Below are 25702 nucleotides of genomic sequence, written 5' to 3'. Positions count from 1 at the left end.
CGGCGGCTGTCAGTCGGTGCACTTCAGAGTGTGATGCTTCTCCGTCTGCATGCCTGTGAGGGAGAGCAGGAAGTCAGCGTGAGCCTGCAGCGACGGCAGGGTGACACATCGGCAGGGTGAACATGAACAGACGCTGAGCCGGAGAGACGCAGCAAGCTTTCAAGGATCTCTGTAGTTAGATGGTCTCACCGTTTGGTGTCACAGATAAACATCCATCTACTGACTGCTGATCTCCATCTTCACTAGTCAGATTCAGAACTTGAACCTGCAGGGTTCCTATTGGTCCATTCAGCTGTGACATCATCTGTAACTTATATGTTAAGTTCCCTGAGAAGAAAATGAGCTGCAGATCAGACTGAGCGCTGAAGCTGCTCTGATGTTTGATCATCAGCAGAAAGTGAAATAAATACTTTAAATTCAGATCAATAATCTTTTTTGGTTGTGAAGATATTTAAGTTTAAAATTCAAATTGTAAATCTATGTTTTTTACTGAGTGTTTTTAGAAACTGAACATAAACTGAAACTGATGTTACTGATGATTAACTTATCTCTGTTGTCAAGGAGGTTTCACTGAGGTGTCTCTGTTTGTCCCCCTGTCCTCCTGCCCTCCTCCTGCCCCACCCTGTCCTCCTCCTGTCCTCTTCCTGTCCTCCAGGTATGAGTCCCATTCCCCTGGATAAGAGAGTGTCCATGGGTTTGAACGGAGACCTGTACTTCTCCAACGTCCTCTCTCAGGACGCTCAGACAGACTATAGCTGCAACGCTCGCTTCACACACACCATCCAGCAGAAGAACCCTTTCACACTCCGAGTGCAGACCAGTGAGTCCACAACACACACGCACGCACACACGCACGCACACACACACACACACACACACACACACACACACACACACACACACACACACACACACACACACACACACACACACACACACACACACACACACACACACACACACACACACACACACACACACACACACAGTTCTCTCCATATCTGTGTTTAGTTCCCACATTAATTAGGACACACCTGCACCTGCTGGTGACGTCCTGATATGACATGAGAGGAATAACATCATCACCTCTGTGATTCTTTCAGGGTTGTGTACTGTTATCAGATGTATGTGCGCATCTGTGTGTCTCTGTGTGTGTGTAGTGATGAACATGTGTGTGTGTGTGTGTTTCCAGAGGAGCAGTATAATGACACATCATTCAATGCCTCTGACCCGTTGGGTGGTGAGTTTCCTCCTGACAGGATGCTCCACTTCCTGTTCCTGTTGTTCTGTAGTCACACAGTCACACAGTCACACAGTCAGTAACACAGTAACACAGTAACTCAGTAACACAGTAACACTGTCACACCATAACACTGTAACACAGTAACACTGTCACACCATAACACTGTAACACAGTAACACAGTAACACAGTAACTCAGTAACACAGTAACACTGTAACACTGTCACACAGTAACACTGTAACTCAGTAACACAGTAAGACAGTAACACTGTAACTCAGTAACACTGTAACACCGTAACACTGTCACACAGTAACACTGTAACACTGTAACGCTGTAACTCAGTAACACAGTAAGACAGTAACACAGTAACACTAACACAGTAACTGAGTAACACTGTAACTCAGTAATACAGTAACACTGTAACACTGTCACACAGTAACACTGTAACTCAGTAACACAGTAACACAGTAAGACAGTAACACTGTAACTCAGTAACACTGTAACACCGTAACACTGTCACACAGTAACACTGTAACACTGTAACTCAGTAACACAGTAACACAGTAATACAGTAACACTGTAACACTGTAACACAGTAACACAGTAACACTGTAACTCAGTAACACAGTAACACTGTCACACTGTAACACCGTAACAGTAACACTGTAACACAGTAATACTGTAACACTAACACTGTCACACAGTAACACTGTAACAGTAACTGAGTAACACTGTAACTCAGTAACACTGTAACTCTGTAACTCTGTAACACAGTAACACTGTAACTCAGTAACACAATAACACTAACACTGTAACTCAGTAATACAGTAACACTGTAACACTGTAACACTGTCACACAGTAACACTGTAACTCTGTAACTCAGTAAATGTAACACTGTCACACCGTAACTCCGTAACTCCGTAACACACAGTAACAAAGTAACACAGTAACACAGTAAGACAGTAAGACAGTAACACAGTAACTCTGTAACAGTAACATGGTAACACTGTAAAACAGTAACTCAGTAACACTGTAACTCTAACACTGTAACACAGTAACACCATAACACAGTAACATTGCAACACTGTAACTCAGTAACACAGTAATACAGTAACAGAGTAATACTGTAAGAGTAACTAACTCAGTAACACAGTAACACTGTAACACTGTAACACTGTAACTCAGTAACTCAGTAACACTGTAACACAGTAACACAGTAATACTATAACTCAGTAACACTGTAACGCAGTAACACTAACACAGTAACTCAGTAACGCAGTAACACAGTAACACTAACACAGTAACTGAGTAATGCAGTAACACAGTAACTCAGTAACAGAGTAACACAGTAACATGAACCTGCAGTCTGACCTCCTCACTGGATTTATTAATCTAGATATTGATATTCATTAATGTTCATTCTTACAGTGATCAGCTGCTTGTTGTTTCTTCTGCTGCTGACTAACGTTCTCTCTCGGGTTTCTGATTGGTTAATTCAGGAGTATCTGTGTTTGTGTTTTGTGACGACCCTACTGGCTCATTTAGATGTGACATCACAGATCTGCTTGTTGAACTGCTGCTGCTCCTATTAGTGCTGGTTTCCATGGCAACTGCACAGCTGAGAGTTTCGGCTTTAAAATAACTCTGATAATTTTTATTTCCATTAAAATAAAATTTCTAAAACACACTTGATCATGCTGAAACTGAAACCAACAACAGAAACAACTTATTATATTTTTGGACTGCAGCTTTGACACGGTTTTAAAAATGTTTAAAATATTTTAGATTTATAAATAATGTAAATTCTATCAAATGTGATGGAGGTGATGTGTCTCTCTGACTCACACAGTACAAACAAGAGTTCATCCCAGTGAGTCTATAATGTGTTCAGCTGACCCTTCAATCAGAGTTAAATGATCATGTGATGAATAAACTTTCAATAATTCACACATAAATTTCCCATAATTCCAGTGGTTCATTGTACCACACAGATCCCGAGTGAGTCCATAGCTGGAGGGAACGAATCAGCTGAGTGGCAGCATTTGTCCCACTGGGTGGAAGGAACAGGTCACATGATCCATATTCAAAGGACCCCCTGCTGAGGTCATTGATAGTCATGTATGCATGGAGACGAGTCCAGTCTGTGTAGGAGCAGCAGAGACAACAGCAGCAACACACAGACACACAATATGAATGTACAAAAAACAACACAGACACACAATAAAAATATACAAAACACAACACACACACACACAATATTAATCACACAAACAACACACACACACACACACACACACACACACACACACACACACACACACACACACACACACACACACACACACACACACACACACACACACACACACACACACACACACACACACACACACACACACACACACACACACACACAATATTAATCACACAAACAACACAACTTTGTCTTTTCATGTGTGGACGGGTTGAAGGCTGCAGTGCATTTTGGGAAGACTTCAGCATCATCAGATGAGGTGCTGGGTGCCTCGTTTCCATGGTTATGTCCGCAGGAAGAGGACAGAGACAGGGAGGAAAAGACAGGAGCTCTGTCCTCTGTGTCTATGTCCTCCTGTCTCTATCCTTTGTGTCTGTCCTCCTGTCTTTTTCTTCCTGTCTCTGTCCTCTGTGTCTCTGTCCTCCTGTCTCTGTCCCCTGTGTCTCTGTCCTCTGTGTTTCTGTCCTACTGTCTCTGTCCTCTGTCTCTCTGTCCTCCGTCTCACTAACAGCAGCCTCCTCTCTGCATTGATAGCCTCTGGAGCAGTTAACTGCTCATCGCTAACCGCTAACAGCTGTTTTAATCCCACAGATCTGCATCACAAAGGAAACTGCTGCTGCTTTAATCTTTAACTCTTCTCTGCAGGCTGCTCACATCCCAGCTGATCAGCTGATCCTCTTCCTCCTCCTCCTCATCCACACAACACGACCTTAAACATGTCCAACTGATCTCATTACAGCAGGAACACAATCTGATCAACTGCTATTTTAAAGCTTTTAATGTCCCTCTGCTCCATCTCTACTCCATCTCTACTCCATCTCTGCTCCATCTCTACTCCATCTCTATTACATCTCTACTCCATCTCTGTTCCATCTCTTTTCCATCTCTGTTCTATCTCTACTCCATCTTTACTCCATCTCTGTTCCATCTCTATTCCATCTATACTCCATCTCTACTCCATCTCTGTCCCATCTCTTTTCCATCTTTGTTCCATCTCTACTCCATCTTTACTCCATCCCTACTCCATCTTTACTCCATCTCTGTTCCATCTCTCCTCCATCTCTGTTCCCTGAGGACACAGACTCAGATCCATAAGCCTGTTGTTGTTTCTGCGTTTCCTTGTGTGTTCCTGAGAAGCCTGAGGTCATCGGACCTGTTTACAGAACCAGAACCGGAACATACGGAGATGATCAGGATCATGCTGGGAGATTGATGTGACACACAGGAAGTGAGTCATGCTTCAGGGGTAAATGAGTGTGTGTATTAATTCCACGTACTTCCTGATCTACAGGTCGGAAAGTAGCCGAGACCACGCCCACCTTCCTCTCTCCGACAGGAAGGGAGAGCTCCAAGATGGTGCTGCGAGACGAGCAGCTGCTGCTGGAGTGTATCGCTGCTGGACTGTGAGCACACACGCACACACACACAAGATCAAATCAACATCAAACAAACATTGGTTAGTGTTTGCTGCAGTTTGACTCTTCATATCCTGTTTATAAGGTCATGTGACCTCACTGCAGCATCAGTAACCTGCGTCTTTATATATTTGTTTGTATGGTAAAAGATCTGAAGCAGTAAGTTAAAGACTGGGAACAAACTCAGATTAAAGACACAGAAATGTATCTTCAGACAGACAGGATGTTAAACCTTCAAAATAAGAGGAGCACAAACTAAATTCATAACGAAATGATGACAGAATAAATGTACGTTATTCATGCTTTTATTGACTTGAAGAGTTCAAAGTGGAAACATGAATGTGAACACACATGTCCCTCCCCCGTTCGCCCCCTCACCCCCAGGCCGACGCCCACCATCAAGTGGTTTAAGAAGGGCGGCGACCTGCCGGGACGCAAGGTGAAGTTTGAGAAATACAACAAGACCCTGAAGATCATCAACGTATCAGAGGAGGACGCCGGAGAGTACGTCTGCATGGCCAACAACCACCTGGGCAGCATACGCCACTCCATCTTCGTTCAGGTCAAAGGTCAGGAGGTCACAGGGGTCACCTGCTTCCACTAATATGTTCACCCGTGCTAACATGCTAACGGGACTCCTCGTGTCCCACAGCGGCTCCCTACTGGCTGGACAGACCTACGGACCTGGTGCTGGCCCCGGACGAGAATGGACGCCTGGTGTGTCGCGCCAACGGAAACCCCAAACCCAACATTCAGTGGCTGGTCAACGGGCAGCCAATAGAAAGTAGGGATCAGTCTGAGGACACATTAATAGAACACAGATTTATGGATTCATACCTCAGCTCTGAGCTGTTCTGTCTATTTCTGTTTATTTATATTCAAATTTGTTCAATATGTTTTTAATAATGGAGTAAAATGACCTGGATAAATTATCTAACATTTCAACCGTCCCCTCCTTGAAGCCGCCCCCCCCTACCCGAACCGTCTGATTCTGGAGGACACCATCATCTTCCGCCTGGTGCAGATGGGGAGCAGCGCGGTGTACCAGTGCAACGCCTCCAACCAGCACGGCTACCTGCTGGCCAACGCCTTCGTCAGCGTCCTCGGTGAGACTTGGAGGGAGGGGGCGGGGCTTAAAACAGTTAGCTGTGCTCCTTAACGGCTGGTGTGACGACGTGAACATGCAGGATGTTCTGAACGGTCACCGCCCCTCCATCCTGCCCTCTGTTTACTGGTCACTGTCTGTCTCTGCTCTCCTTTTCTCTCTCTGCTCTACTCTCCCTCACCTCTGATTCTGTTTGAGGTTTCTTCCAGTTTAAATGGAGTTTGAGCTGTCTGATATAAACAGACTGTTCAGTGTATAAAGATTGAGGTGACATCACCTCTTGGTATTTATTGGAGTCGTTGTTATAAGCCTCCCTGTCAGTGATGAAGAGTTGAGGAGGTGTAACCTGCTCCTCCTCCTCCTCCTGCAGACATGCCTCCGAGGATGCTAGGTCCTAAAAACCAGCTGATCAAAGTGGTGGAGAACAACCGGACCTTCCTGGAGTGTCCGTTCTTCGGTTCTCCTCTGCCGGACCTGCGCTGGTGAGCGTCTCCTGTAGTTCGGTCCAGACGTCCTGGTCCGTGTGTCCTGCTGTAGTGTCCTGTTGTTGCCGTGACTCCGCATGTCGTCACCCTGTTCTCTGATGTGTACAGGTTTAAGAACGGACAGGGCAGTGGGCTGGACGGAGGGCACTACCGGGTCTACATCAACGGCTCCCTGGAGATAAAACGGGCCCGAGCTGAGGACGAGGGAACCTACACCTGTGTGGCCAGCAGCATCCTGGGCAAGGCCGAGAACCAGGTCCGCCTGGAGGTCAAAGGTCAGACATTACTTCACTGCCGGCTTCATGACTATCTAACCTAAATCTTCTTTGTGCCAAATAGTTTCCTCTGTGGGAGTACAGGCAGATCTCTAGTGCCTTTCACTAAAGTGCCTCATTTGTACTCAAACAGCATCAGTATACAAACACCTGGAAACAGCTTTTATCACTTTTAATGGCTGAAATGATGGAAGTGGATCTGATTTCACCTGACTGACACCTGACACTTGACTGACACCTGACACCTGACTAACACTTGACACCTGACTGACACCTGACACCTGACTGACACCTGACTGACACCTGACAGACACCTGAATGACACCTGACACCTGACTGACACCTGACTGACACTTGACACCTGTCTGACACCTGACTGACATCTAACTGACACCTAACGGACGCCTGACTGACACTTGACACCTGTCTGACACCTGACTGACATCTAACTGACACCTAACTGACACCTGACTGACATCTGACTGACAGCTGACTGACACTTGGCACCTGTCTGACACCTGACTGACATCTGACTGACACCTGACTGACACTTGACACCTGTCTGACACCTGACTGACATCTAACTGACACTGACACCTGACTGACACTTGACACCTGTCTGACACCTGACTGACATCTAACTGACACCTAACTGACACCTGACTGACACTTGACACCTGTCTGACACCTGACTGACATCTGACTGACACCTGACTGACACTTGACACCTGTCTGACACCTGACTGACATCTGACTGACACCTAACTGACACCTGACACTCGTCCAATCACACTGCTTCACCTTCCACTGATTTTCCTGAGTGCCTCTAGATGTATGAGTTCATGTAGTATGTGTGTGTTTGTGTGTGTGTGTGTGTGTTCCTCCTCCTCCTCAGAGATGATGCGTATCGTCCGAGCCCCCATAGACGTGTCAGCCATCAGAGGAACCACGGTCCAGTTGGACTGTAAGGTGAAGTCTGATCCCAGCCTCCCTGTCACGGTGACCTGGACCAAGGACGACAAGCCTCTGTACCTGGGATGGAGGTAATGGCACCTCCTGGTGGCCTGTAGTAACGACTCCTCCTCCAACATCTACAACACAATCATAGCAATGTTTGAAATGAGACGAGCCTCCAGGTGAAGAAACATTTCACCTGAACACCAGAAAATTGTTAATGTCTCTCACCTGGATATTGAATTTAAAAGTGTTAGTGTCTCTCACCTAAGTACACAGTTTACCTGCTGAGAAACAATGTCCTTCATCTGTGTATCTTCAGGCTGAAGAAGGACGGGGAGTCTCTGACCATCAACAACGTCAACGAGGGCGACGAGGGAACGTACACCTGCAGCGCCAAATCTGAGATCGACCACGACTCAGCATCGGGCCGCCTCACTGTGTTAGGTACACCAGACAGAACCGAACAGAACTAACTGTTGGGTCCACCAGACAGAACCAAACAGAACTGACTGTTAGGTACACTAGACAGCTTCGAACAGAACCGACTGACCTTTCCATGACTTTTTTACCTTTCTATGACCCTTTGACCTTTCCATGACTGTTTGTAGTTCATTTCAGATGGACATCATGTGTCTGTGTGTCTGTAGTTCATTAAACACTCTCGTAGTTCAGCTGTAACTCGACTGATTTCTGCTGACTTAGTCTGTGGTGAGTCTGTAGTGATTCTGTAGTGGGTCTGTAGTGATTCTGTAGTGGGTCTGTTGTGAGTCTGTAGTGATTCTATAGTGAGTCTGTTGTGAGTCTGTAGTGAGTCTGTTCTGAGTCTGTTGTGAGTCTGTAGTGAGTCTGTTGTGAGTCTGTAGTGAGTCTGTTCTGAGTCTGTTCTGAGTATGTAGTGATTCTGTAGTGAGCCTGTTGTGAGTCTGTAGTGATTCTGTAGTGATTATGTAGTGAGTCTGTGGTGAGTCTGTAGTGAGTCTGTGGTGAGTCTGTAGTGAGTCTGCAGTGAGTCTGTACTGAGTCTGCGGTGAGTCTGTGGTGAGTCTGTAGTGAGTCTGTTCTGAGTCTGTTGTGAGTCTGTACTGAGTCTGTAGTGAGTCTGTTGTGATTCTGTAGTGAGTCTGTTGTGAGTCTGTTGTGATTCTGTAGTGAGTCTGTTGTGATTCTGTAGTGAGTCTGTTGTGAGTCTGTGGTGATTCTGTAGTGATTCTGTAGTGAGTCTGTTGTGAGTCTGTGATGATTCTGTAGTGATTCTGTAGTGATTCTGTAGTGAGTCTGTAGTGAGTCTGTTGTGGGTCTGTAGTGAGTCTGTTGTGATTCTGTAGTGAGTCTGTTGTGGGTCTGTTGTGAGTCTGTGGTGAGTCTGTAGTGAGTATGTGGTGAGTATGTGGTGAGTCTGTGGTGAGTATGTGGTGAGTCTGTGGTGAGTCTGTAGTGAGTCTGTAGTGATTCTGTAGTGATTCTATAGTGAGTCTGTTGTGAGTCTGTAGTGATTCTGTAGTGAGTCTGTAGTGATTCTGTAGTGATTCTATAGTGAGTCTGTTGTGAGTCTGTAGTGATTATGTAGTGAGTCTGTGGTGAGTCTGTAGTGAGTCTGTGGTGAGTCTGTAGTGAGTCTGCAGTGAGTCTGTACTGAGTCTGCGGTGAGTCTGTGGTGAGTCTGTGGTGAGTCTGTTCTGAGTCTGTTGTGAGTCTGTACTGAGTCTGTAGTGAGTCTGTTGTGATTCTGTAGTGAGTCTGTTGTGATTCTGTAGTGAGTCTGTTGTGAGTCTGTGGTGATTCTGTAGTGATTCTGTAGTGATTCTGTAGTGAGTCTGTAGTGAGTCTGTTGTGGGTCTGTAGTGAGTCTGTTGTGATTCTGTAGTGAGTCTGTTGTGGGTCTGTTGTGAGTCTGTGGTGAGTCTGTAGTGAGTATGTGGTGAGTATGTGGTGAGTCTGTGGTGAGTCTGTAGTGATTCTGTAGTGAGTCTGTTGTGGGTCTATAGTGATTCTGTGGTGATTCTGTTGTGAGTCTGTAGTGAGTCTGTGGTAAGTATGTGGTGAGTATGTGGTGAGTATGTGGTGAGTCTGTGGTGAGTCTGTAGTGAGTCTGTTGTGATTCTGTAGTGAGTCTGTTGTGGGTCTGTTGTGAGTCTGTGGTGAGTCTGTGGTGAGTCTGTGGTGAGTCTGTGGTGTCTGTGTTGTTTAACACTGATGATCATATTTAACCTCCATTAGCACAATGCTCTCTGAATCACGTGTTGTGCTCCCATACTGCTGATTGTCTCTTAGACTAACCTGCCTACTCTAACCTTTATACCCACTTCCTGCTCCCTGACCCCGCCCACAGAGGAAGCCTCCCTCTACCCCACAGTCTCTAGTGCCTTGCCTCCAGGTAACACTCAGCTCGGTTGAACGTTTGTCTTCAGTCCACTTTGTCTTCTTGTTGATTTACTTTGTCTTTCAACTCGTGTCTCCTTGTTTGAAAGTTTTGATTTAAACGTTTGTGTTTCTTTTTTTGGGTGTTTGAGAGTAAAAACTGTTTTTAACATTGAAGATGTTTTCATGCATGTGTTCATTAATATCCAATTAAAACTGGAAACAACTTTAGATTTAAGAATAAAAACCATATATATATATAAAGGAGTGTTATAGATCTAAAGCCCCTCCCCCGTCTCCCTGCAGACCGTCCTGACCCACCCATGGAGCTGGATCTGTCGGACCCTGCAGCCCGCAGCATTCGCCTCACCTGGATCCCTGGAAACGACAACAGGAGCCCCATCAAAGGTCAGAACACACACACACACACACACACACACACACACACACACACACACACACACACACACACACACACACACACACACACACACACACACACACACACACACACACACACACACACACACACACACACACACACACACACACCCCTCACCTGGATGGTAGTTTATTTTGTGAGTGATGCTGTGAGCAGATTGTGTGTGTTTAAGTCAAAATAAACATGACTGAATAAATGAGGTGGATTCTATCAGGACAGTTTTATTTAATTTTTTTCAATTTATTATGTATTACTATTTATCAGACTCATAACTGAACTATCATCTGTATTTATGTGAAGGTTTGTAAAATAGGAACCATTAAACACACATAGAAGATGACATGAAGCTGCAGGAGGTCCGCCTCAGGACAAGAACCCCCAGACCGTCCTGAACCCCCCCACGTCCCCACAGGTGTCCACTGAGTGGTCCTCTGTCTCTCATGCTGCTGTGTCTCTGCAGAGTTTCTGGTCCAGTTCCAGGAGGACCGCTGGGAGCCAGGCCGGTGGCAGGACCTGTCCTCCTACCCCGGAGACCTGAACTCTGTGATCCTGCAGCTCGCCCCCTTCGTCAACTACCAGTTCAGAGTCATCGCCGTCAACTCGGTGGGACCGAGCAAGCCGAGCCAGCCATCGCCCTGGTACAAGACCAGCGGAGCTGGTAGGACAGCACACAAAGACTTCATGTCCTCCATGTGTCCTCCATGTATCCACCATGTGTCCTCCATGTTTCCCCCATGTGCCCTCCATGTGTCCTCCATGTTTCCCCCATGTGTCCCCCATGTGTCCCCCATGTATCCCCCATGTGTCCTCCATGTGTCCTCCATGTTTCCCCCATGTGTTCCCATGTATCCCACATGTGTCCTCCATGTTTCCCTCATGTGTCCCCCATTTATCCCCCATGTTTCCTCCATGTTTCCCCCATGTGTCCTCCATGTGTCCCCCATGTGTCCTCCATGTTTCCCTCATGTGTCCCCCATGTATCCCCCATGTATCCCCCATGTGTCCCCATGTATCCCCCATGTGTCCTCCATGTTTCCCCCATGTCTCCTCCATGTTTCCCCATGTGTCCTTCATGTGTCCTCCATGTGTCCTTCATGTGTCCCCCATGTGTCCTTCACGTGTCCCCCATGTGTCCCCCTTGTGTCCTCCATGTGCCCCCCCATGTGTCCTCCATGTGTCCCTGCAGACAGTTGATTGTGTCCTGTCCCACAGCTCCAGATGCCATGCCCAGAGGACTTCGAGGGTGGGGGTCCAAAAAGGACAACATGGAGATCAGCTGGGAGGTGAGGCATGTCCACTGATGAGATGGAGAGACTCTCACAGGTTTAAAGGTCCAAGGTCCAAATGTCTGCTGTGAAACGGGTCGGTGCTGTGAGACAGTGTTCAGGTCAGCTTGTCGTCTTCTTTCAGCCTCTTCTGGACCTGGAGAGAAATGGACCGAACCTGCACTACAGCGTGTGGTGGAGACGGAAGGACTTGGGGGAGGACTGGAGCAACGTGACCTCGGTCGGGTCCAAACACATCGTCCAGAACACAGAAACCTATGTGCCTTATGAGATCAAAATCCAGGCCAGGAACGATTTTGGATCAGGACCAGAGTCCAACGTGGTCACCGGGTTCTCCGGAGAGGACAGTAAGTATCAGGTTCTGTTCGGTTCTGATAACTCTGATGTGAAATACTTCACACTCATCATGTCCCTGTTTGTGTGTCCAGAACCCACCGAGGCTCCCAAGGACCTGCGGGTGTCCAAGGTGGACAGCACCAAGGCCAACATCCACTGGAAGCCCGTGGACCTGAATTCTGTTCTGGGAGAGTTCAAGGAGTACAGAGTGAGTCGGGCTGCAGCTTCTTCTTAGTGTCTTTTATTTTAGCTCCTCCCCCTGCAGCTTCTTCTGAGAGTCTGTTGTTTAAGCTCCTCCCCCTCCACCCCCAGCTGTACTTCTGGCGTGAGTCCAGTAAGGTTCCGGGTCTGGTGGTCAGTAAGGAGAAGAAGACCAAAGGTTTCTTCAGCACCACGGCTGACCCGTCGGGCCTCCTCAGCGATCTGGTTCCATTCTCCAGGTACCAGATGTTCATGGTGGCGGCCAACAGCCGCTACGAGGGTCCGCCCAGCAACACGGTGGAGTTCAGCACCAGGGAAGGAGGTGAGGGGGCTACACAGAGTACTGCAGTACATCTACACAGAGTACTACATTCAAACCAAGTACCATACTTCATCCAGACAAACTACTACCCAGCAACATCGTGGAGTTCAGCAACAGGGAAGAGAGGGGGCCGCCCACTACACAGAGTACTACAGTACCTCCACACAGAGTACTACAGTACATCTACACATAGTACATCCACACAGAGTACTACAGTACATTTACATAGAGAACTACAGTACCTCTACACAGAGTACTTCAGTACATCTACACAGAGTACTACAGTACCTCCACACAGAGTACTACAGTACATCCACACAGAGTACTACAGTACATCTACACAGAGTACACAAGTAAACACAGTGTCGGAAGGAGCCGGTCAGACTTTATTTGAACCTGTGACCTCATGTAACAATGTCCAGCAGGTGTTCTGTGGTTCTGACCACAAGGAGCTCAGGACTGTTAGCAGTATTACACCATACCACAGACCTGCTCACTGTGTGTGTGTGTGTGTGTGTGTGTGTGTGTGTGTGTGTGTGTGTGTGTGTGTGTGTGTGTGTGTGTGTGTGTGTGTGTGTGTGTGTGTGTGTGTGTGTGTGTGTGTGTGTAGTTCCTGATGCCCCCAAATTGTTCAGGATTAACCGGAGGAGTCTGGACTCCCTCTACCTGGAGTGGGACAAACCTCTGGAGCCTAACGGCGTTCTGATTGGATACCAGCTGAAGTATCGCACAGGTGAGGTCATCACAGAGAGGGTTAGTGATCACAGAGGCACTGGGAGGTCAAATTTAATGTGTGTGCGTATGTGTGTGTGTGCGTGTGTATGTGTGTGTGTGTGCGTGTGTGTGTGTGTGTGTGTGTGTCGTGTGTGTGTCCGTGTGCGTGTGCGTGTGCGTGTGCGTGTGCAGTCAATGGTTCCAGGCACGGCCGTCTCCAGCTGGAGTCGTTCTTTCCCAACGTGACGGAGTTCAGCCTCCGCCTGCCGGACCGGTCCACCCGCTACAGGTTCTACCTGGCGGCGCTGACCCAGGTGGGATCGGGGGAGGTGGTCATGGAGGAATCTCCTCACTCTGCCAACGAGGGTGAGTGTTTCAGAGGCAGACGTCTGCACGCACACTGATAATATCTCCTATTAATGAGAACATTGTTCTCCACACTGATTATAAAGTTAAACATGTTCTTCGTACACCATCCTGCTGCCACGAAGCCTCACAGAGCACCAAGTGTGCATTAATCCGCTGCTGAAAATAGTCCCATGTCTTCCTGTTGGAGGAACGTTTGCTACATGATGTTTGAAGAAATCACTGAGCCTCCTTTTAAACATGTTTTAAGAGATTTCCATCTTCAGTGGGAGCTGATGGGTTCAGGATGTCTTTAACACTGATCAACCTGCAGTGTTTCTCAGGACGATGAGACGTCACGTTTACTGTGGAACGACTCCAGTTCAGCCTCGTTCTCTGCCGGGGAACCAGGACGGTTTAATAACGTGTGTGTGAGACATGTGTCCAGTTTAAGGAGGGCTGGAGGTCTCCACCATGTTGGAGGTGATGTCTGAAAACATACAGTTCAAATCAGAAGCGTCTGTGTCCTACAGACTGGACACCGTTTCCATAGCAACTGTTTCTTTAGTGGAAGGTAGTGGTGTGAGTGAGACTCCGTCCCTCCAGCTGTCCTCGTTGTCCCGCTCTGTCACTCTTACAGCTCTGTCTCTGTCTCCTGTCTCCTCTGTTCTTTATCAGATAACGTTACCGATGCTACAGGTCTAGGTAATGAGGAACACCGAGCTGCCCTCCTCCCCCCCCTCTCCCTCCTCCTTCTCCATGCCTGTCCATCTCAACACAAACAGCAGTGCAGACACATGTCCCTTCTCTCTTACAGCTCAGTTGTAGCTGCAGGTCACTGCTGCAGCAGCTGTAACTCCACAAAACAGAACCTGTGTGTCCCTGTGTGTCCTTGTGTGTCCCTGTGTGTCTCTTTGTGTCCTTGTGTGTCCTTAAGTGTCTCTGTGTGTCCTTATGTGTCCCTGTGTGCCCTTGTGTGTCCTTATGTGTTCCTGTGTGCCCTTGTGTGTCCTTATGTGTCCCTGTGTGTCCTTGTGTGTCCTTATGTGTCCCTGTGTGTCCTTGTGTGTCCTTGTGTGTCCTTGTGTGTCCTTGTGTGTCCTTAAGTGTCTCTGTGTGTCCTTATGTGTCCCTGTGTGCCCTTGTGTGTCCTTATGTGTCCCTGTGTGCCCTTGTGTGTCCTTATGTGTCCTTGTGTGTCCCTTTAAATGTTTCAGTGACGGATGTCCAGCTGGTTTTAATGTTGACTCCTAAACAGTCCAGATGTAACACAGTCCAAAACCGGACGGTATGTAAAGATCATCATGGCACAGAGAGACGGCCTTTTAAAACCAGAACCAATGAGTCATTCATGTTAATTAATGTTAATTAATGACTTGTGAAACTGTAAAAGAAACGATAAAACCATCATAACTGAAGATGAAGAGCAGCCTGTCACCGGACTCATTACGTCTGTGATGAAGATAACAGGTTTTATTCCTGGTCTGTTCTGCTGTTTGTCCATCTGTCCATCTGCCTGTCGGCCCTCCTCATCCTCATCTTCATCTTCATCTTCATCTTCATCTTCATCCTCATCCTCATCCTCATCCTCATCTTCCTCTTCCTCTGTGTGAAGCTGCTGCTGTGAGCTCTCAGGGATTGCTTGATTACAGATACATCACACACGTTACACTTTTTAAATCTCTGCTATCATTTCTTGCTCCACCACCCTGATAGCTGTTTGTGTTTCTGCTGACCTTTGACCTCTAATGTACCAATCCCTGATGGCCACCTCCACGAAGCATCACTTCCTCTTCCTGGCTGCTGTGAGACACAAGTTGTCCTTGTGCCTCAGCTTGTGGGGTTTCACTCATCTTCATTGGACACGATGTGATAATGATATGCAGCTGTTGTGGGGGTGTCAGGGGGGTGGGGTGGTGCATGTCCTTGCATCAGACTGTCAGGGGGGCTGGGGATGTGTGTGTGTGTGTGGGGGGGGGTATTCTGATGAGCATCCAGGTGATGACAAATAAACAAACATACAAACAAACAAAGTCCATCAGCAGTCGGCTCACTCACTCACTGGCTCTTCCAGAAGCCCCGCCCCCTCTGCCATCTTTATCCATTGCCTCTGTTCATGGGGTCAGTCGTACCTGCCGGGGGTCACAGGTAAGCTGGCATGAAGGAGCCTCCTCCACTGAACATGTGGAAGTTCTGGTGATGTGAGGGCATGTTGGGCATCCAGCCTGCTGATACAAGCATGCGAGACGGGGGGGGGGGGGGGCATGGACATGATCTCATCTTCAATGTACAGTCATGAGAGTGAACATGATTTCAGTGGAGAATCATTTCCAACCTGAGGTGGTACTTTCCCCAGCAGGGGGCGCCGTTGTGTCATACAGAGAGTGAGCTGTATGTTGGAACTGTTCTGTAACAGTGACTCGTAGACTGGATATATATAACACCTCTATAATGGATATATATATATATATATATAACACCTAAGGACTGGATATATATATATATATATATATATATATATATATATATATATGTATATACACCTGGATCTATATATAACTCCTATAGACTGGTATAGACTGGTATATATATATATATATAACACCTATAGTCTGCGTATAGGGAACACTTGAGCTCTGCTGCAGGTAGTTTACTGTCCACATGATGATGATGATGATGATGATGAAAAAGTGGGAAGAGCTCCCAGGAGAGATGAAGGCTGTGATCACTGCTTCACTTCAATGATGTTGTGGGGAGCTCATTGTGTGTCTGGGCCTCATGGACATCTGCTGTGTGTGTGTGTGTGTGTGTGTGTGTGTGTGTGTGTGTGTGTGTGTGTGTGTGTGTGTGTGTGTGTGTGTGTGTGTGTGTGTGTGTGTGTGTGTGTGTGTGTGTGTGTGTGTGTGTGTGTGTGTGTGTGTGTGTGTGTGTGTGTATCAGTGTGTCTCTGTGTATCAGTGCAGTGTTTAACCCTCTCCTCTCTGCCTCCTCCTCCCTGTAGTTGATCTTACCGACGCCTCTGTGTCTTCAGCTCTCACCCCTACTGCTCCTCCTCTCGCTCCTCTTCCTCCCACCACCGTCGCCCCGACAACCGTTAGTACCTCAGCTGCGACCACTTCTCCAACGACCGCTCCTCCAACTACGCCCCCTCCGACTACGACTCCTCCTCCTACGACCACCACCACGACCACGGAGGCAACCACGACCTCTACCCCTCCCCCGCCGGCCTCCACCAGGCGTAGCGATCAGAACGTGTTTGGTACCTGCTCCTGTCCCGCTCTGCCTGTTCCTGTCTCTGTCCAGTTTCACTGAGCAGAAGACGTTTGTTTTCTCCTCCCTGATAAAAACAGGACTCCTCTTCAGGGCTGCATTCCAATAAGCTGCTGCACAGAGGCGGGAAGATCCTGCAAAATATTGGGATGCAGTCGGCAGCCATGGTCCTGGTCAGGAAGTGAAAATCCAAACATCTTTTACTGAGCAGAAGCTGTTATCTGTAGGAGAGATAATCCTTCACACTCAGAGTGATGAGGGCCTCCTCTGATGTCATATTAATGATGTCCACTATCATCTTAGTTAAAGTCTCAGTCCGCTCGGAGCCAGGAGTAAACTTTACAGTTCAGTGTGTCATGGACTGAAGATTCCTCTGACTGTTACTGTGGGTGAATTTTCTGTCCATGAACATTTGAATGTTCTTTTGGGTTTGAGCGAACCGTGATCAGAACCAGTCCTTCGTGTAGGAAGACTCCCACAGTGCTAGCACCATGCAGAGGAGCCCTGTGAGTGGTTGTTGTAACTGTGCCCTCTCTGCCCCTGACCTTTAACCTTTACCCCTGACCCCCACCTCCCACCCTCCCACCCTGTGTAGTGGCCCCTCGGCTGGAGATCTGGAATCTGACGGTGGAGCCTAACAGTAACTACGCTAACGTCAGCTGGAGACACACCTTCCCGCCTGGCAGCAGCGAGTTTGTGCTAGAGTTCACACTGGACAGTAAGAAACCAGACCGAGCCCTTCGAGAGCTCTTTGACCTTTAAGATATCCGAACATATCAGACAGTAGAACCACAGTAAAACAAGAGTAGAACAAAAGCAGAACCACAGTAGAACAACAGCAGAACAAAACTAGAAGAGCAGCAGAACAACAGTAAAACAACAGCAGAACAACAGTAGAACAACAGCAGAACACCAGTAGAAAAACAGCAGAACCACAGTAAAACTAGAGTAGAACAAAAGCAGAACAACAGCAGAATAACAGTAGAACAAAATTAGAACAACAGCAGAACAAGATCAGAACAACAGCAGGATAACATTAGAACAAAATCAGAACAACAGCAGAACAACAGTAGAACAACAGCAGAACAACAGTAGAACAAGATCAGAATAACAGTAGAACAACAGCATGACAACAGCAGAACAACAGTAGAACAACAGCAGAGCAACAGCAGAAAACCACTTGAACAACAGTAGAACAAAATCAGACCAACTATAGAACAACAGTAGAACAACAGCATGACAACATCTGGACAACATTAGAACAACAGTTGAATAACAGCACAACAACAGTAGAACAACAACAGAACAACAGCAGAACACCAGTAGAACAACAGCAGAACAACTTCAGGACAACAGTAGAATAACAGCAGAACAACAGTAGAACAACAGCAGAACAACAGCAGAACAAAATCAGAATAACAGAAGAAAAACATCAGGACAATAGCATAACAAGATCAGAACAACAGCAGAACACCAGTAGAACAACAGCAGAACAACAGTAGAACAAGATCAGAATAACATTAGAACAACAGCAGAACAACAGCAGAACACCAGTAGAACAACAACAGAACAACAGTAGAAACACATTTGAACAAGTGAAAAAAAAAACAGCAGTACAACAGTAGAACAACAGTAAAACAACAACAGAACAACAGCAGGACAACAGTAGAACACCACTCGAACAACAGTAGAACAACAGCAGAACAACAACAGAATAACAGCAGGACAACATTTGAGCAACAGCAGAACAACAGCAGGACAACAGTATAACAACAGCAAGACAACAGTAGAACAACAGCATGACAACAGCAGAACAACAGTAGAACACAAGCAAAGCAACATCAGAACAACAGCAGAACAACATCTGGACAACATTAGAACAACAGCAGAACAACAGCAGAACAACATTAGACCAACAGCAGAACACCAGTAGAACACCACTAGAACAACATTAGAACAACAGCAAGACAACAGTAGAATAACAGCAGAACAACTGTAGAACAACAGCAGAACAATAGTAGAACAACTGTAGAACAACAGTAGAACAACAGTATGACAACAGCAGAACAACAGAAGAACAACATCAGAACAACATTAGAACAACAGCAGAACAACAGCAGAACACCAGTAGAACAACAACAGAATAACAGCAGGACAACAGTAGAACACCACTATAACAACAGCAAGACAACAGTAGAACACCACTATAACAACAGCAAGACAACAGCAAGATAACAGTAGAACAACAGTAGAACAACAGCAGAACCACAGTAAAACTAGAGTAGAACAAAAGCAGAACAACAGCAGAATAACAGTAGAACAAAATTAGAACAACAGCAGAACAAGATCAGAACAACAGCAGGATAACATTAGAACAAAATCAGAACAACAGCAGAACAACAGTAGAACAACAGCAGAACACCAGTAGAACAACAACAGAACAACAGCAGGACAACAGTAAAACAAAATCAGACCAACTGTAGAACAACAGTAGAACAACAGCATGACAACAGCAGAACAAAAGCAGAACAACAGTAGAACAAAAGCAGAACCACAGTAAAACAAGAGTGGAACAAGAGTAGAACAACAGCAGAACCACAGCAGAACACCACTAGAACAACAACAGAACAACAGTAGAAACACATTTGAGCAACAGTCAAAAAAACAGCAGTACAACAGTAGAACAACAGTAAAACAAAATCAGACCAACTGTAGAACAACAGTAGAACAACAGCAGAGCAACATCAAAACAACAGCAGAACAACATCTGGACAACATTAGAACAACAGCAGAACACCACTAGAACAACAGTAGAACAAAATCAGACCAACTATAGAACAACAGTAGAACAACAGCATGACAACAGCAGAACAACAGTAGAACAACAGCAGAGCAACATCAGAACAACAGAAGAACAACATCTGGACAACATTAGAACAACAGTTGAATAACAGCACAACAACAGTATAACAACAACAGAACAACAGCAGAACACCAGTAGAACAACAGCAGAACAACTTCAGGACAACAGTAGAATAACAGCAGAACAACAGTAGAACAACAACAGAACAACAGTAGAAACACATTTGAACAAGTGAAAAAAACCAGCAGTACAACAGTAGAACAACAGTAAAACAACAACAGAACAGCAGCAGGACAACAGTAGAACACCACTCGAACAACAGTAGAACAACTGCAGAACAACAACAGAATAACAGCAGGACAACATTTGAGCAACAGCAGAACAACAGCAGGACAACAGTATAACAACAGCAAGACAACAGTAGAACAACAGCATGACAACAGCAGAACAACAGTAGAACACAAGCAGAGCAACATCAGAACAACAGCAGAACAACATCTGGACAACATTAGAACAACAGCAGAACAACATTAGACCAACAGCAGAACACCAGTAGAACAACAACAGAACAACAGCAGGACAACAGTAGAACACCACTACAACAACAGTAGAACAACAGCAAGATAACAGTAGAACAACAGCAGAACAACTGTAGAACAACAGCAGAACAATAGTAGAACAACTGTAGAACAACAGTATGACAACAGCAGAACAACAGAAGAACAACAGCAGAACACCAGTAGAACAACAACAGAATAACAGCAGGACAACAGTAGAACACCACTAGAACAACAGTATAACAACAGCAAGACAACAGTAGAACAACAGTAGAACAACAGCAGAACACCAGTAGAAAAACAGCAGAACCACAGTAAAACTAGAGTAGAACAAAAGCAGAACAACAGCAGAATAACAGTAGAACAAAATTAGAACAACAGCAGAACAAGATCAGAACAACAGCAGGATAACATTAGAACAAAATCAGAACAACAGCAGAACAACAGTAGAACAACAGCAGAACAACAGTAGAACAAGATCAGAATAACAGTAGAACAACAGCAGAGCAACAGCAGAAAACCACTTGAACAACAGTAGAACAAAATCAGACCAACTATAGAACAACAGTAGAACAACAGCATGACAACATCTGGACAACATTAGAACAACAGTTGAATAACAGCACAACAACAGTAGAACAACAACAGAACAACAGCAGAACACCAGTAGAACAACAGCAGAACAACTTCAGGACAACAGTAGAACACAAGCAGAGCAACATCAGAACAACATCTGGACAACATTAGACCAACAGCAGAACACCAGCAGAACAAGATCAGAACAACAGCAGGATAACATTAGAACAAAATCAGAACAACAGCAGAACAACAGTAGAACAACAGCATGACAACAGCAGAACAACAGTAGAACACAAGCAGAGCAACATCAGAACAACATCTGGACAACATTAGACCAACAGCAGAACACCAGTAGAACAACAACAGAACAACAGCAGGACAACAGTAGAACACCACTAGAACAACAGTAGAACAACAGCAAGACAACAGTAGAACAACAGCAGAACAACTGTAGAACAACAGCAGAACAATAGTAGAACCCCCCCCCCCCCCCCCCCCCCCCCCCCCCCCCCCCCCCCCCCCCCCCCCCCCCCCCCCCCCCCCCCCCCCCCCCCCCCCCCCCCCCCCCCCCCCCCCCCCCCCCCCCCCCCCCCCCCCCCCCCCCCCCCCCCCCCCCCCCCCCCCCCCCCCCCCCCCCCCCCCCCCCCCCCCCCCCCCCCCCCCCCCCCCCCCCCCCCCCCCCCCCCCCCCCCCCCCCCCCCCCCCAACTGTAGAACAACAGTAGAACAACAGTATGACAACAGCAGAACAACAGAAGAACAACATCAGAACAACATCAGGACAACATTAGAACAACAGCAGAACAACAGCAGAACACCAGTAGAACAACAACAGAATAACAGCAGGACAACAGTAGAACACCACTAGAACAACAGTAGAGCAACAGCAAGACAACAGTAGAACAACAGCAGAACAACTGTAGAACAACAGCAGAGCAACAGCAAGACAACAGTAGAACAACAGTAGAACAGCAGAACAACAGCAGAACAACAGCAAGACAACAGTAGAACAGCAGAACAACAGTAGGACAACAGCAGGACCACAGTAGAGAGGTTTTAATGGAGGGATATGACAGGAAGTGAAGCAGCTGCTGCAGGTAGTAGATCCAACGTAGCAGCAGATTAACATCAGTGTGAAGCAGCAGCACTTCTGTGACTGTGTTTTGTAAAGATGTGCAGCTGAAGCAGTCTGTTCAGAAAGTAGACGGTTCCTCAGTGTGTGTGTCTTTTGTTCTCTCTTGCACTTTCCTGTCTCTCTGTATGTGTTTGAAATGTTGATGACATCACAACTTGACTTCCTGTGCACCATCACAATGGTTTCCGTCCCCTCCGGCTTCCTGTCTCTGAATGACCTGCTCAGCTTTCTGCTTTTCATCAAACTGCTCTTTGAATGTTCTTTTTCTTTTTTGGCCGTCACTTTTCCATCATCATTCGCTCTTTCTTTGGATTATTGAATCCTGAATCCTGCTCTCAGAAATCACATCCTCACTCTTTTTCTGTCGTCCCAGCGCTGGTTGAGGTGGGACGCTGCGTCTGTCTGTCCCTGCTGTCCATCAGTCCAACAGCGGCCCCTGATCAGGGTTGGAAGAAGGGGGATGTGATGTTGGTGCTCCTCGTAGTGGTTTTAATTCTTATTGCTGTCTGAGTGTGAAAAGAAAGAGAAAGATGGGGGGTGAGACTGATCTAATGGACCACCACCTCTCATTTCCCCCTCACCCCTCCTCCCTGCTCTCCAATGTCAAGTTTGAAAGCTTTGACTGGAAGGAGGAGCTCACGAGATAACCAGATAACTAGATAACCAGATAACTAGATCACTGGATAACCAGATCACTGGATAACCAGATCACTAGATAACCAGATAACTAGATCACTAGATAACCAGATAACTATATAACCAGATCACCAGGTCACTAGATAACCAGATCGCTAGATAACCAGATAACTAGATAACCAGATCACCAGGTCACTAGATAACCAGATCACTAGATTACTAGATAACCAGATAACCAGATCATCAGATCACCAGATCACCAGATAACTAGATAAGGAGAAGATAACTGAGTAGTTTTCATGAAAAAGGAGAAATGTTGTTCGAAGGAAAGAAAATGTGAAAATCATCAGGGAGTCAGCATCATTTTTAAATGACATCTTCAACCTGCTTCATGTAGTTAAAATAGAATGAATCTATCAGCCAATATTTTTACATTGTGACCACATAAATGATATAAATCCTTTACTGATCCAGGAACAGTATTAATTAGAGCCAACACTGATTCATGTGTGGAAGGTATCCTCATGAATTCAGGATAAAGTACATTTCCACAGCCCTGATCTATAACAGTGATCTCAGACTTTAATTATGGCTTGTAAAGCTGCCATAACTGAAGCCGAACACTTCAAGCTCCTCCAGCAGGTCAAAGGTCAGAGTCCCTCCACTTCCTGGTCAGATTCTTTTGTCAAACGTGTAGACAGTGTTGAGTTTTACTCACAAGAGCCCAACACCAATCGAACATGTGGCAGACTATAGCTAAGTAATATAATTATTATCATATGTTATTTATGATAGTATTTATATTCTACCCCTCGGAGGGTGGGGCCTGTCTCAGGTGAATCCTATCTAACCCTTCTCATGGTTTCTTCTTTACATGGTAGAGTCTTAATTTTTTGTTTGTGGATGCAGCAATGAACTTGGTTCTCCGACGATGGTTTTCAGAAGTGTTGCTGAGCCCATGTAGTGATTTCCATTCCAGAATTGTAGCTGTATTCCCATAACCTGAAGATCACGGCCATCCAATAATAGTTTTCAGCCTTGTCCCTTGCTGTTACATCCACTGAAGTGTCTATGTAGCTGCCTGCTCTGATTGTTTGCTGTCAGGTAGTTCAACCAACAACCAGCTGCTCCTGACCAATCAGCTGCTCCTGACCAATCAGCTGCTCCTGACCAATCAGCTGCTTCTGACCAATCAGTGGCCATTGACTTTGTTTAAAAAGGCCCCTCCCCCAACCCTCTCTTTAAGGTCCAGTTTGATTTAATATTCACTAATATAAGTGTTTGTGATCATGTGACATGTCTCCGGAGTTTTACTGTTGAAATGCTGGATTTATCATGTGAGCTGTCAGAGCACAGATAACTCCGCCTCTTTCTGTTAATTCTTCGTTCACTGATAGCTTACGTTTGATAATGGTGCCTGATCTCCGGACAATGGATACAATAGAGGAGATTCAGTGGAACATCAGCAGGTGCTTTCTGATTGGAGGAAAGTTTTCAGCTGAATGTTTTTCTGAGGTTGAACTTGAAGCAGATGTATTCTCCAGATGTCTCAGGAGCATGTTCATGCAGAGGAAACAGATTTCAAGATTTCAGTGACCAGTCCAGATGTTATTTGGATTTTCAGAGCGTGAACCTGAAAACATAAAAGAGTCTCTCATATCTTCTCGTGTCTGCTGTGATCGTTTCCGTTGGCTGGTCTGAGGATGGTATGAACAGCATGGCTTTGAATGAGCTCTGTTGATGAACCTGTGAACCGGTTGATAGCATGGTGCATGATGTCACCACCTCACACCCCACCCCCCGCCCCCAGCCACCACCCCCACCCCCCACCACCACCACCTCAGAGTCATGCTCACTGCTCGGCCGTGTCATGACGGACGTCTTTCTGCAGAAAGATGCAGGTTGCTGTCGCTGTGTGAGATAAAGGGTCATTCTGTGGATGAGTGAGATGAACAATGCTCTGACACCTCAGCCCAGGTAACGGCCCACTTTAAGGAGGAGGAGGAGAGCCTCTGTGCTCCTCTTCTCCTTCACTCTCACTCTCCAGATGAGTTTCATAGAAAGATTAAAGCCCTCGATAGAAAACGTAATGCTCTGTCAGATTAAATCGTCTCTACTTCACCTAATGAAGACTGATGGATCTTTAGGATGAGGATGGCACTGCATTGTTCTCAGTCTCACTTCACTCCAGTAACCCACCTGTCAATCATAAAATCAGCTTTGACCTTTGCTAGTAAACACAGCCCTCGCTATGGAACAAAGGCCACACCCCCTGGAGTGTGATTGGCCCCTTTCTTGTGTCTCCAAGGCGACAAGACGGTGAAAGTTGTGTCGGTGAAACAGCAGCCCCCGATCACTGTGGCGGATCTGATCGCCGGGGCCGACTACCACCTGAGAGTTTACTCCCACGAGCTCAACAGCATCAGCAGCAAAACTATCCCCTTTCAGACCAAAGCAGGTGAGACCACACCTGGCCATCAGGAACCAGGGTTCCAGCCAGGTGGGCTGCTCTGGGTGCCAGTCTGTCACTAGTTCTATCTGCAGTAGGTCAGCCACAGCAGGGTGAGTTATTATGGTCTGTTTTTTATACTCTGCATGTTCTTCTGAAGGTAAACTGCAGTCAGTAGAGAAAAAAGTCATCAGCCAATCAGATCTCAGCTCAGTTCATCTTCAGCTGTCACTCAAGAGACCAAAGTTACACGTGAGAATATTCCTGAGATTTTCTCCTGAACTGATGAACTCTGAGGTCATTCACCGGACCAGAACCGGTCCCACCTGACAGGATATGTATCATCTGTAGATACTGTACATAATATTCATCTCAACATTCAAGTTACGATCAGGAAGTCGAGCTTTTATTTTCTGACTTGAACTAAAATGAACAGAAGTCCCTTTAAAACCCAGTAAAACCATGGAGGACAGAGT

General features: G+C 46.3%; 1 protein-coding gene across 1 annotated transcript in view; it reads left to right on the top strand.

Moving 5' to 3' along the window:
• LOC138614209 (neurofascin-like) overlaps window positions 1-25702 on the top strand; it is a 75105-nt gene that overhangs the window by 35540 nt on the left and 13863 nt on the right. The window contains 23 exon segments of the mRNA XM_069687502.1: window positions 656-820; window positions 1193-1240; window positions 4789-4900; window positions 5297-5481; window positions 5565-5696; window positions 5875-6018; window positions 6388-6499; window positions 6611-6777; window positions 7673-7820; window positions 8054-8178; window positions 10064-10108; window positions 10399-10500; window positions 10995-11192; window positions 11747-11817; window positions 11945-12167; window positions 12249-12364; window positions 12469-12679; window positions 13290-13412; window positions 13586-13759; window positions 14417-14443; window positions 16740-16997; window positions 17604-17726; window positions 25086-25235. Coding sequence (XP_069543603.1) covers window positions 656-820; window positions 1193-1240; window positions 4789-4900; window positions 5297-5481; window positions 5565-5696; window positions 5875-6018; window positions 6388-6499; window positions 6611-6777; window positions 7673-7820; window positions 8054-8178; window positions 10064-10108; window positions 10399-10500; window positions 10995-11192; window positions 11747-11817; window positions 11945-12167; window positions 12249-12364; window positions 12469-12679; window positions 13290-13412; window positions 13586-13759; window positions 14417-14443; window positions 16740-16997; window positions 17604-17726; window positions 25086-25235 — 3159 coding nt within the window.

This window comes from Brachyistius frenatus, unplaced genomic scaffold (genome assembly GCF_029030835.1).
Source record: "Brachyistius frenatus isolate BFR_SWC_R1_liver_20210118 unplaced genomic scaffold, ASM2903083v1 Contig_468, whole genome shotgun sequence".
NCBI lineage: Eukaryota > Metazoa > Chordata > Actinopteri > Embiotocidae > Brachyistius > Brachyistius frenatus.
Note: the sequence above shows the minus strand (reverse complement) of the source record. Positions and strands in the feature narration are given on the sequence as shown.